The sequence below is a fragment of the Triticum urartu genome, chromosome 6A (assembly GCF_056163025.1).
Source record: "Triticum urartu cultivar PI428250 chromosome 6A, HENAU_Tu73, whole genome shotgun sequence".
In the NCBI taxonomy this organism is placed as follows: domain Eukaryota; kingdom Viridiplantae; phylum Streptophyta; class Magnoliopsida; order Poales; family Poaceae; genus Triticum; species Triticum urartu.
The window spans coordinates 8,418,050-8,431,732 of NC_141878.1; the positions used below are offsets into that span (position 1 = coordinate 8,418,050).

The 13,683-nt window shown below is 45.4% G+C and overlaps 1 protein-coding gene, 1 long non-coding RNA gene and 1 pseudogene across 3 annotated transcripts; all 3 read left to right on the forward strand.

The window, feature by feature from the left end:
- Positions 1-640: 640 nt before the first annotated feature.
- LOC147963097 (uncharacterized) lies at positions 641-3,647 on the forward strand (annotated as a pseudogene).
- A 3,669-nt stretch (positions 3,648-7,316) lies between these two features.
- Positions 7,317-10,369, forward strand: LOC125516337 (putative F-box/kelch-repeat protein At3g17540). Of its 2 annotated transcripts, none has more exons than XM_087527849.1 (4): positions 7,317-7,403; positions 7,558-7,615; positions 7,854-9,022; positions 10,007-10,369. In XM_087527849.1, the coding sequence occupies exons 2-4, from the start codon at positions 7,581-7,583 to the stop codon at positions 10,027-10,029; spliced, it is 1,227 nt and encodes a 408-aa protein (XP_087383975.1). In that variant the 5' UTR covers positions 7,317-7,403; positions 7,558-7,580; the 3' UTR covers positions 10,030-10,369. The 2 variants fall into 2 exon arrangements, with proteins under 2 accessions (XP_087383975.1, XP_087383974.1); XM_087527848.1 differs by having other exon boundaries at positions 10,042-10,369.
- A 1,854-nt stretch (positions 10,370-12,223) lies between these two features.
- LOC147963098 (uncharacterized) lies at positions 12,224-12,917 on the forward strand. The gene is made up of 2 exons (XR_015609191.1): positions 12,224-12,410; positions 12,597-12,917. It is a non-coding gene; the product is annotated as an uncharacterized LOC147963098 (long non-coding RNA).
- Positions 12,918-13,683: the final 766 nt, after the last annotated feature.

Consider the following 13,683-nt stretch of genomic DNA (forward strand, 5'->3'; position numbering starts at 1 on the left):
TTTCGCCGCTTGGGGGGCTGCCGACGAGAATTTAAGCCTGGGGCTGAAATTTCTTTCAGTCGTTGGCCCCCCAGGCACCAAGCGCAGCAGCGCCAAGCGCGGGAATGGCGCGAGATGCGATCACCGGCCAGCCGTTTCCGGCCACGGCTGGTCGCGCGGGTGGGTTCGCTGGAATATCCGCAGTGCGGCGCGTCCAACAGTGGTCGTTGCAGCCGCCGACGTGGGGTGTAGCGACGGCAGCGACGGGAGGAGCGGCGGCCGTGTTGCGGGTAGCTAGCGACCCAACGGAGCAACGAGGCAGCATCAGCAGAGCACTCGGAGCACGACAGGCAGCTGTGCATGGCGGGATGAGCTCGGCATCAAGCAGAGCATCGGCCATGGCGGACGGCAGCGCTCGGTGCTCGCGGGAACGAAGGTTACGACACGAAATCAAGCAAGAGGACGGAGGGAAATGAAGAGAAGCTCACACGGCGGGCCTGCAAGGGTGGTCAGCGAGCTCGGGAAGGCACGGACGACGACATAACGGCGATGACGATCTCGGTTGCCGGAGGGTGTCGAAGACGACGCTGAGGACGAAGTGGTGCTTCCCGGCTCACTTGGCGTGGTGAGGAGGAAGAGTAGGTCGAGGCGGATCTCTGGGATGCGTCGGGGAGGCGAGGCGGTGGCTGTGGCCGCAGCAGTGCACGGCGGCACTCTCAGACACGCTCGGGTTCGAGCGAGAGAGAGAGAGAGCAGAGGAGAGGGAAGAGAGAGCTGCGAGGGGAAGACTGAGGCAGACGAGGAGGACCTTGGAGGCGGCCATGAGGAAGAGCACCGACGCCCAGTGCCCCCGCCGCGGCCAGCGACGCCAGGAGGAGCGGCCGCCTCACCGGAACGTGCACGCGTGGCGGACCCGCGCACCGCCGCAGTCTCCGAGCTCGACCGTCGACGCTCCGTCCTCGTGCCCCGCGTGCCCGGTGTTCCAGTCACGGCGGCGCTCGCGGGCGCGGCGGGCGGCCGGGTCGAGGCCAGCAGGGGTGGGGACGATCGTGAGGAGCGGCCGGCGGTGATGTGCTGGGTGGTGACAAGCAGGCCGGCCTCGACGAGCTTCGGCGCAAGCGCGAGTACCTCCGCGAGCGCGAACGCGAGCGCGAGTACCTCCGGCGACGAGGCTGAGGCGGCCGGGCGGCCGGAGCATGGCGGCTCGGCGAGGCGGCCGTGCCAGGCGGCGGGGAGAGAGAGAGGAGAGAGCTCTGTTCTGCATGGAGGGAGAGGAAGAGGAGGGATCACGTGGGTGAAAATGAGTGGACAAGGGAGAGGCACTGGCCCACAAAACGGCGATTTAGGCCCCCAGGAGCCCCCCGGTGCGCTGGGTGTGGCATGGGGCAGCCGGCACTAACTTTTGCTTTTGCCGGCGAAAAACAAGGACTTGGGGGCCTGACTGGGACGTTTTTTACCCGCCGGCGCCTAAAAAGTGGCTTGGGGGGACGTCTTGGGGGGCCTAGTGGAGATGCCCTCAGCTGTGGACGGGAGAAAGCAGGAGCGGAGCCGCCGGCGACCACCGCCGCCCCGTCTCCGGCAGCCACCCACCGATGATTCGAGGTCTGGCAACCCCTACTCCTTCCTCTCCTTCTCCATCTAATCTACCCCCTTCTTCTTTTCTCTTCTTAATTTTTACCTGGTACTAGTAGAAAACCCTAGCCAGATTCCCCCCTCCTAATCAAATATTAAACCCTAACAATCCTCCCCTGCTGCAGCTCATGGATCCCTCTGAGATTTCCCACGGCCAAGGGTAAGAAGATTCCCAATCCATTTCCTCGCCCTCTGCATTACTTTATAGGTAAAACTGTGTCTATCATAGCTTGCCACAGAACTAGTTAAGTGTCCCTAAACTTTTAACGATTCAAAAGTTATCAAAAAATATGAAATAAATATGGGAGCATCTCTCTTGTAGAAAATCCTACTCCTATATATATATATATATACATATACATATATATATATACATATATATATATATATATATATATATATATATATATGCTGGATGGATGTACATATGTGTATCGTATATATATGCTGGATGGATGGATGGATGGATGGATGTACATATATGTGTGTGGGATAAGATAATGGGAGAAACCAGTTGATTAATTATTACTTGTCGTACGCTATGCTGTATTGGAGTATCGATCATGGATGTGCACATGTGTGTTGGATGTTTTATTTGCAACTGCCTCGACGCGCATATGTCTGTGCATTAAATACTTTTTTTTCCATGCCAGGGCCGATCTCATTCCCAGCTGGTCGCGTGTGTACAGCAGGAGGCTGCGCCGTTCAGTGCCGCCGGCCGGCCCTGTGTCCAAGGTGCTTGGCGACTACAACCTCGTCATCGAGATCCTCGTCCGCCTCCCTCCGAAGCCGTCCTCTCTCCCCCGTTCGTCCATGGTATGCAAGCGCTGGGGCAGCATCCTCTCCGACCCCCACTTCCGCAAACGCTTCCGCAAGCACCACTGGAAGCCTCCTCTGCTCGGCTTCTTCCAAGGCTATGCCGACCGCTTTGCTCCCATCTTGGACCCGCCGAACCACGTCCCTGCCGCGGGCTTCTCCCTGCCCAGGAGCAGCACACCCTACAACGACCACGGAGAATACATCGGCTGCCGGCATGGCCTCGCTGTCGTAATCAATAAGCATGAGCGCAACACCGTTGTGTGGGACCCACTCACGGGCCGACATCACATCGTGGCTTTTCCACCAGGACTCGACGACGCCTTTACGGAGAGTTTCTGTATGTGGCATGGCGCTGTGTTGTGTGCTGACGCCAAAGATGGGCATGTGCATGGAGATTGCTTCTTGAGCCCGTTTAAATTGGTTTTGGTCTGCTGCGGTGGATACGATATGCAGGCATTTTGTTCTGTCTACGACTCGGCGTCTGGTGTTTGGGGAGGTGTTTTCTCAACCGTGATCTCACGTATAATTTCTGTGTTAAGGCCCAGCATCTTGGTCGGGAATGCACTCTGCTGGTTGATTTCTAGAGGTGCTATCTTTGTGTTTGATTTCGAAATTCAGAGTCTCAATTTCATTGAGAGTCCGGCATACTACAATATGCCCGACGGGTGTTTTCAGCTCTTATGTATGGAGAATGGCGGACTTGGCCTCGCCGTTTTGTTGGACCTGACCATCCAATTATGGGGCTGCAGAAAACCATTCCACTGGAGGGGGTGTTTCCAAGGAGAATGCATTCTTTATTTTTCGTCGGTTATGATGAGGACACAAGTGTGATTGTTCTCACTACGCCGACAGGAAATTTCACACTCAAACTTGACTCCATGCAGATTAAACAGATTGTAAAGAGAAACACCATGTGTTTGGACACCTTTTATCCCTACACAAATTTCTATACTGCAGGTAATACCTCCCTGTATAAATTGCACAAGCTTAATGTTAACTATGATTTTGTGCTCGTAATGATATTTTCATCGGAGGGTTTCTAACAATTGGAAGCTGGCAAAAACTGTAGTAAGAGAATACAGTGAAACCATTTGCTATGCGAATAGTTTACCACTTGGCATATTATATAGTGGTTTGCACACATGCCTACTTCGTTGACTCAACTTCGCTTTATTTTCATTTGTTTGTAGTTAGGGGAGTTGGGTGGAAAGGACTGAATCTAGAACTGCGATCACACAATATCTGCTAACGTGCTATCTTGGTCGAAAAACTTAGGTAAATTTATCTTTTTGTACATCTTTTTTTCTTGGTTACTCAGTTTAAGTAAAGCTGCATTGTCTATTAATTTTTGAACTGTGAAGGACACAGTAGGGGAGGCTTCTACAGTCTTGTATTAATTAAACAAAATTAAAGATACATCATATGTATAAGGTATAGGGTCTTTGACCCTAACCAAAAGAGAAGATACTAGTACAAGGTTTTTAGGTAATTTGTTGCACTAGGGAGCTTATGAAATCCTCAAGCTCAGACTTCCCCCTATATCTCAACAAGGGCAAAATCTTGATTAAATCTAGACAGCCATGACCTGTGAGAGTGGGGAATTCTTTGGAAGACCATTTTGTTTCGTTCCTTCCACAAGGACCAAACAGCTACAGTACACGCCTACATGAACATGGGTCTGTCACAGGCCTGTTTGGCAGCAGTTAATAAGTTAAAATCTATCTCCATCAGACCCCCAGTTGATTCAGAGAGGCCCAACATTGTCTGGCAGAATGACATGAGAAGAATAGATGCACAAGAGTTTCTTCAGTCTGAAGCTCGCAGAGGATGCAGTTAACATTTCTTTTCAACACCTGGTCCAGTGATGTAGTGGCATCTGCGCAGCATGTTGTATGTGTTCAACCGATCAGACAAGAGCAGCCAAGCAAAGACTTTCAGCTTCGTTGAGTTGCTGTGTGGCAGTGCTGTTCTGAATCTCTCGGACATCCTCTCTGGCCTGCATTAATAAGGGGAGGTGGAAGGCCATATTCAGTGATTGAATGTCAAGGAATTCCTGTGCATTGTTGATTCTTATATTTGAAAAAAAGCATACCTTTGAGTAGAGATACCAGAAATTTTTGCGTTGTACTCTGAGCCTCTCACATGGGCTCGGCACAAAAGGTAAATCCGGAACTGAGTTGAAAATCTTGGAAGTTCAGTTTTTTTACCTCAGATGATAGGCGTGAAGTCACTGATCTTTTAGTTTCTAACACGATTGTACGTAGTTATATAGTAAGAATCTTTAAAATCTGTCAACAAATGGGTTCCAGTATAAACTAAATATTCTCTTTTGCTGTTCTCCGGTTGTAGTGTTAGTTTGTCTAATAACACTGCATGATTCGGTTTGGATATTTTTTGTATAATTTTACCTATGGGAAATTCAATTTTATTTTGGGGGATCATACAAATTTTGGCTTTTCTGTCAGAGAGTATTAGCAATTTGTTTTACTGAGATGACATTGGTTTTTTCTGCAGGTATTAAGGGTTCAATTCGGCATGGCTAGTTGGTGTGGGGAAGTTCTTCTATTTTTAGTGCGGTCGACGCTCAAAATATCCTGCTATGTAGTATAGGTTCTTCCGCTATGTAAGCTGTGTCATGTGAAGTGGTTGAGGCTGAGATGTCTCCTCTATGTAGTATGTAGGTTGTCCTACTTTTCTTATGTAGCGTGGCCTATGAAGTGGAACTTGTCGGATTTAGGCGTGCAAACTCTTACTCTTGTATATTCTCTAAGATCAGCAGACATCAGTCAATTTGCGTGCCTGATTAGTGGCTCATGGAATTGGTTAGGCTAATGCTTTGCTCTGTGATGTGAGGTACTAGCAAGTTGGATGGACAAGAAGCAGTAGGCTCTGGCACTTTACAGAGTTTCTTTGTGAAGTCCCCTAACTGTGAGTCTTGCTAGTGATCAAACTGTGATAATGCTCTGCTCACATCACCACTTGCAGCAGAAGCAGACAATGCTTGCATCCCCTGCCCTAGTTGCCTACTTCAACCTTCATTGTTGGGTTGCAACATGACCCTCTTTAGCACCTCTGATGTTTTCAGTACTTTCAACAGTATCCCCTGCTTCATGCATAAACACTTTTATATTCCGGTGTCTGGATATTCGCCACCGATAAATTGTCATGGTTATTAACTTTAGTTGGATTTCTGGATTGCAAGGAAAATGCTGACAAATCAAAAAAATGTTGTCAGTTTTTGTTTGAACTTCAAAGAGTTTTTTTTTGAACTCAGAGGAGATGTTTGCCTAATTGGGTTAGACTGACTTGGCTCTTTCTTGGAGGAGACAAATCAAAAAAATGTTGTCAGTTTTTGTTTGAACTTCAAAGAGTTTTATGACTTGGCTCTTGAGCAAAAGAGTTGTGAGATTTTGTTTGAACTTTATTTGACTGGAGAAAATTACTGATTTTTTCCTTAAATGCTAGTCTTATTCTGGATCTGTCATAGAGATTTTTCTTGTCCTCAGTTACACCGAAGATACTTTTCAAATCTTGGACTTGCCATTTCTGACACTTGTCCAATAAGTTGGTCCTCCAGGAAAAACAAAGACCGCAGCGGCCTGGCGAGAGAGCCAACCGGTGACTGCCACGGCGACGTTTTTCTTCCGGCTGCACCTTGGCCTCTGGGGCTATGTGCGCATAAGGAAAAATGCTGCCTTAGATCCTTGCTGCTGTCAAAATTAAAATGTTTGGCCGTGATGTTCAGTTTTTTAGCACAGTTTCAGTTCTATACGATTTGACCTTTTAGCCATGCCCTGCTGGCCTGCTCCATGCTCCATTTCCTTGCAGTACAGACATGACATTCACAATGTCGTAGCCTGCACTCGACCTGACCTTGTAGATTTCTTTTTTCTTGTTCATGCAGTCTTCAACAGCATACGTTGAATACCTCAATTCAGTCTCCATCGCGAAAAAAGAAAGAGAGATAGATTCACTCATAGACTACTGTGTATTGGTCAATTGGTTCATTACAACATAATACTACACAAAAATCAAAAATTTAAGTAAAGTAGTTGAAACTCTGTACTGGTTAAGTAGTTTGTGAATCTTGCTGTGTTGGTGGTAGATCAATTGGAAGAAGCATAATAACATGCTTGGCATATAAAGAATACTTTCTTCACGGATAATCTCTTACAGGAACATCAATGATGTCTCGATCAACTGGATGTGTCGCACTCCAATTAGCGATTTTCTTTAGGACACTTTTTCTATCCAGACTGCTGTTTACCATATTAACAGGAACATCAATGGAATAGCTCATGATTGTGCTCATCAGGTTCTCAACTCAAGAGTAGACTCTGTCCTTAGCTGTACTCATTCCTCTCAAAGCAATTCTCTTTGCCCAACTTTGCTTTATCTTCATAACTTTCAACTCCAGGGATATGTAATACACGTTGTACTATGCTTTTGAGATGAATGATATCTTGGCGCTTGGCGCCTTCTTGTGTCAAAAAAATAAAAATAAATGAAGAAACTAAAAAATAGTTCCTAAAGTCAAGTTATTTGGTCAAACAATGATCAAAATAGGATTTACAAAATTGAAAGAAAGGGGGGGGTTATTTTTAGAAATATAAACTGTGCAAAAAATAACTCCTTGAAATATATCACAAGAAAGTGTATTAAAAAAAATGAAAATTTAGAAATATAAGGATATTCATGTTTTTTAAAATCGGGTATCACAAAATAAAAAATGGAAAGAAAATATTTATGCTTCAACAAACATCATGATTTTCCTAAAAACCATGGTTTCCAAAAATGAAATTATCTCACAAAAAAAAATTATGCTTACTATAGTGGTCGTTCCCCACTCCCACTCTCAGCTGCGGACTGGAGAAGTTTCTAAAAAAATTGTGGAGAGGAGAAAGGAGGAGCGGAGCCGCCGGCGACCTCACCCCACCGCCCCGTCTCCGACAGCCACCCACCGGCGATTCGAGGTCTAGCAACCCAATCTACTCGTTCCTCTCCCTCTCCATCTAAACTAGTAACTCCGTTCTTCTTTTCTCTTCTTAATTTTCCCTAGTTGTAAAAGTAAACCCTAGCTAGATTTCCCCCTCCTAATCAAACCCTAACAATCCTCCCCTGCTGCAGCTGTGGGGAGATAGGTGCTTCTAATGGATGCTGCTGCTGAGGTTCCCCAAGGCCAAGGGTAAGATTCCCAATCCAGTTCCTTTCCCTCTGCATTACTTTGTGTACGCTATTATATATGCTCGATGGATGTGCATATGTGTGTGGGATAATGGGAGAAACCAGTTGATTCATTAGTACTCGTTGTATGCTATGCTATTCTATTGATCAAGGATGTGCATATGTATGTTGGATGTTTAATTTGCAACTTCCCTGATGTGCATATGTGTGTCCATTGATTACATTTCTATTCATACCAGGGCCGATCCCATTCCCAGCTCGCCGCGTGTGGACCGGAAGAGGCGGCGCCGTTCTGTGCCGCTGGCCGGCCCGGTGTCCAAGGTGCTTGGCGACGACAACCTCCTCACCGAGATCCTTGTCCGCCTCCCTCCGAAGCCGTCCTCGCTCCCCCATGCGTCTGTCGTATGCAGGCGCTGGGGCAGCATCCTCTCCGACCCCCAGTTCCTCAAACGCTTCAGCAAGCACCAAAGGAAACCTCCTCTGCCTGGCTTCTTAAGAGGGTATGCTAAAAACTTCATTCCTGCCATGGACTCACCTAACCGCATCCCTGCTGCCCGCTTCTCCCTACCCAAGAGCAGCATACCCTACCACACCGATGAAGCATACATGGGCTGCCGCCACGGCCTCTCTCTCTTAATCAACATGCATAAGCGCGAGACCGTCGTGTGGGATCCCCTCACCGGTGAAGAGCGCATCGTGGCTTTTCCACCAGGGTTCAACAGTACCTTAATGTGGAGTTACAGTGGCTGGCATGGCACTGTATTGTGCGTCAATGCTGAAGATGGGCATGTCCACGAAGATTGCTTCTCGAGCCCGTTTAAATTGGTTTTGGTCTGCGCTGAGTACAATACACCGGCAGTTTGTTCTGTCTACGACTCGGCGTCTGATGTTTGGGGAGATATTTTCTCAACGATGACAATAACAGCTGGAATGTCTAGGTTAAGAAGGCCCAGCACCCTTGTCGGGAATGCACTTTGCTTGTTGATTTCTGGAGGTGATGTCCTTGTGTTTGATTTCGAAATGCAAAGTCTTAGCCTGATCGAAAAGCCGGTAGAAAACCATGGTACCGACGACTGGTATTTTCAGCTCTTACGGATGGAGAATGATGGACTAGATCTTGCTATTTTGTTGGACCTGACTATCAAATTATGGGCGAGGAAATCTAACTGCGATGGTGTTTTCGAATGGGTGCTGCTGCAGAAAACCATTCCACTCGAGGGTATGGTTCCAAGGAGAATGGATTCTGCACTTTTCGTCGGGTATGATGAGGATGCAAATGTGATTGTTCTCACTACTATAACCGGCAACTTCACACTCCAAGTTGACTCGATGCAGATCAAACATATTGTTAAAAGAAACAACATATGTCTTGACACCTTTTATCCCTACAGGAATTTCTATACTGCAGGTAATATGCCCTATCTACATTGCACAAGCAAAAAAGTCAATTTAGTTTGTTTCGCTCGTATTCGTTCCAGTTACTTTTGGTACGTTATTGCGGTAACATTGTTCCTATTATTAGGATTGAGCTAGATACATAAAAATATGTTGTCTTATTTGTTCCTCTGTTGATCTGATCATCTTATGGTTATCTAATTTCTTGTTATTATAGAGCTCCATTAAAGCTAGAACAGGAATATAAATATTGCTCTGATGCCTGGCCATTGCGAAAGGCTAAATACAATTATGTGCTTGTAATGATCTTTTCATCAGAGGTGTTTTAAAATTGGAAAGTGGCAATTGCTGCAGTGGTGAAACCATCTGAAGTAATTAAGAAATTGGAATATCTAGAGGCGGCTTAAAGCTTGTTATGTTTTCTTATTCACTATTTTTTTCCTTGCAAGTTTAAAATTTAACTTGATTGATCTTCATAGAAATCGTCAATTCATAATACCATGTGGTCTAATTTTTATCGAAGAGTAGTACTAGTTCATTATTTTCACGTAGTACTATGTAATACTTGTTATGGAACTCTGGTTTTCCAAGCCGTGCCATTTTCCATTTGTACCCTGAGCCTCACATATGGCTTGGCACACAAAAGTAAATCTGGAATGAGCTAACAATCTTAAAAGTTCAGTTCTTTTTTTGCCTCAGATGATAGGCGGTGAGTCACCGATCTCGTAATTTCTACTGCGATCATACGCAGTTATATGGCAAGAATCTTGAAAACATGTCAGCATATAGGTGGCAGTACAAACTAAATGTTCCCTTATTGTTGTTCTCCGTTTGTAGTATTAGCTTGTATACTGGGGTGATTCAGCTTTGGATATTTTTCGTATAATCTGCACTACGGCAAAGTTGATACTTATTTTCGGGGATCATACAAAATTTGTTTTGCTGTGAGAGAGCATTACAAATTTGTTTGACCGGGATGACATTCATTGTTCTGCAGGTACTAAGATATGTACAGTGTAACCTTCATTGTAGGCAGGAGAGCTGAGACGCAGCCATGACTAGTTGGTCTAGGGAGGTTCTTCTGTTTTGCTGAGACGCTGGCATGGGTAGTTAGTGCAGTGAAGTTCTTCTATTTTGCCGAGACGCAGACATGGCTACTCGATGCTCAAATTGTCCTGCTATGTAGTCTGTGGGTTCTTCTATTATGTATGGCCTGTGATGTGGTTGATGCTGAGATTGCTCCTCTATGCAGAATGTAGGCTGTAATACTTTTATGCACCTGTCCCGTGAAGTGGAACTTGTTGGATTTAGCCGTGTGAACTCTTGTATATTATCTAATATCAGCAGACGTTTGTCGACTTGCATGCCTGGTTAATGCTCGGCTCTGTTGTGAAGGTCTGTACTTTACACAGTTTCCTTGTGAAGTCCCAGTTGCCTAGCCACTTCAAAGAAACTAAGACATTTACATCTTTGTACGGTTGATCTTGCGAGTCTTGCTAGTGAGAACTGTGATAATGCTGCTCAGATCCACTAGAGTACACACCTAGCCCAGTTGCCTAGCTACTTCAAAGAAACTAAGATATGTACGGAGGGAGTACTATTTTGGATAAACAGAGTATGTGCTGGCATTATCCTTCGTATAAACAGAGATGTGCTGGCATTTTCAGCTTACAAGGAAGCTATCATGAAAGATGGGACATACATATCCTGAAGACCCCGAGCTTAGAAAGTAAAGAAGGAAAGCTAGCCGGGAGTCCGTTGATGAGAAATGACCAAATTTAAAAAAGAAACGGAAAATGGTTTCAATGCCAGAGTAGAAACCACCACTAAAGCCGAAGTGGCGAAATTGTGGCCTGGTCTAGTTGAGGCAATGAGATAAAGCATGACCACGGGGCAGCTTGTGGCACCACCAACCCAGATCTTTTCGGCGCTGATCAAGGAGCCACCACCCAATGCATACCATCATATACCAGCCCATCCAGTGGCGAATCTAGGAAGAAAATGAAGGGTAGGCTAAAGTCAACGACGAGAAAACTAAGCTCTCTTTTGAAAAAAAACATGATGTCCAAGCCTTGCTGTCAAAATAAGGTCAGAATTTCCCAAACTACTACTTAAAACATGTAGTATTAACTAGATTTTTTCTAGGAATTTTGAAATATATATATCTTGAACCATATTTTGAAATTTTGAACCAAAATTTGAATTTATCTTGCAGAATAACCATCATCTCCTCATTTTGTTGTCCACATAAGTTGGAGGAGGGATTACAATCACAATAGTTAAGGGAGGGGTATCTAGGTTCAGATTAGCTGGGATAGGTTCAGGTTCAGCGCGAGGAGTACATGCATGCATACTCATTTTTGTACTCTTCTTTTTTGCAAATAAGTTGCATTGGACACTAAATTAGATAACAGTACATGAACTAGTGATTACAGTAGATGGAGGCTGGGCATTCGTGTGTGGCCTGTTTGCTGTGCGTGTGTGGCACTGTGTGTTTGCTACTTGATAGTAGATGCACTATTCAGCTGGGATAAAAGTACTAGTAGTAAAAAATATTGTTATTTGGAGGGTAGGCTTGAGCCTGTTTAAGCCCTCCCAGTAGACTCGCCACTGAGCCCATCCGCCTCTTACTCGGGCAAGATCATGGACGCCCTTATGTGTTTGTGCTCATTAGCGGGCGGTTGTGCTTTTAGCACGTTTGTAGCCCATGTTGTGTTTTGGACCTTTTTAAATGTACGGTGTTATATGGCCCATTAGTGGCTGATGTTATGTTTTGGCCCGTTTGCTACCCGAGGTTATTACGGCCCATATGTGGCCCATGGTTACTATGAGAAACTTGAAATAAATGCATGGTACAACCGGATATCTTGCATTAGTGCTCATATAAACCAAACAAAAACAAATACAAGGGATGTGACATTTATTTGAACTTAATAGGATATGTAATCTCTTATAATATTATTTTGCTAGCAACAATTAGTTTGGCGAAATAAATGCAACATGCAACTAATGCATGCCATCTAGTTCGTGCTTTTCTCCTATACAAACCCTGGCATTAAATACCACAAAAAAGAATATGAACTCAATAAATATAGTGTATAGAAAGGTCGGAGTATGTCAGTACAAGGATACGTGAACATTAGTTTACAGATACGCATAAATGCAATAAGTAATCAATCAATATCCACAACCTTGGTGGTGGCTCTGTATAAATACCTGCAATGGAGCTTGGCGACGTGGATCCCACATAGGAGAAGGAAGAAACAGAGGGCAAGTAGTCTTTTCTCATAGAATGGCACTCATCAATCGCAATACAAGGACGATTGTCTACGCAATGGCGGTTGCTCTCGTGGTCATGGTGATGATGTCCTCTTTGTTGCCATCTTGTCATGCAAAGAAAGGTATGCAACAATGGCATTGTTTTACTGTATTGCAAAGAAAGGTATGCAACAATGCCATTGTTTTACTCTATGATTTCCAACCGTGGAAAAAACAATAAAAATCTAGCTAGCTATATTCTTGTTTTATCTTTGTATACTGTACAAGCTAAGCTAAATTGCTGGTACCACAATATATTGCCTTTGTAGGTAAGTGGAAGTGCAAGGAATTAGAGGACTGCACTACCCCAGAGTGGCACAATCAGTGCAAGGAAAGAGGATATAATCAAGGTGGTCACAGTTTCAGTTCCATATGCAGTGGCAACAAAACAAAGTGTTGCTGCCCAAAGTGGACTACGGCGCCGCCGCCACCATGATACTAGATCTCAATATCTCATGCTTGTGGAAAACAGTGCTGATGAATGAAGTCGTTGCATCTAATATAATTGATCAACCAGCAGTTTAAGCATTAATTGTTCCATCCATTGAAAAATCGAATAAAGTTGTTTTATCTTCGTGTGTGCTCCATAATGTTGTACTCCCGCCAAACATTTTCCGTTCGACACCTGATAATAGTTTAGTAGATCTTTCTCATATACAAAGATATTATTAGGCCTAAGGCTTCTATCGTTACGTGTACTCCTCATGGGAGACTTGGGAGTGAAACCCTAGCCCCCGGCTATGCCAGGAACCCAAATGCAGCTCCTGCTCAAAACACTGCCATGGCAACCAACTCGGACGACAGCGAGGTCGGAAGTGCTGCCATGGCAGCCAAACGGGAGGAGAAGTGCCACTCGACCAGTGCGGATGGTGCAGCCCAACCGCAAGTTTGGGCATGTACATTAGCTATAGCAACCATCCACGTCATCCACAGACATGAGTAAAAACACCCTCTACAATGGATCGTCTTTTTGCTGTCTATAGCCCTCTAAAATTACGACGTTAGAGTGAAATTTATTCCAATGATCCACCTCCATCAGCCACTGCTCCAGAACGTGAAGAGACTGGCGACGGCGTCGGCGTGGTGATGCATCCCAGGAAGAAGGTGTGTATTGGGGAATCACAGCTCTCAAAGCCGGACCGCCGCCGTCGCTGAAGATCGAGGAGCATGTACACACACGTACGTTAATCTAATCAGTTCCTCCCTGGACCTGTGCATAGACGTTTAGCTAGCTGATCCTTGATCGATTATTTTGGTCGCTGCAGCTCATTCGTTCGTGACGTCTATCGATCCCAGCAGTCCGGCGGCCCCCAACCGTGCAGGTCTCGTCGGGTAGCGACGGAGAAAAGCAAAACA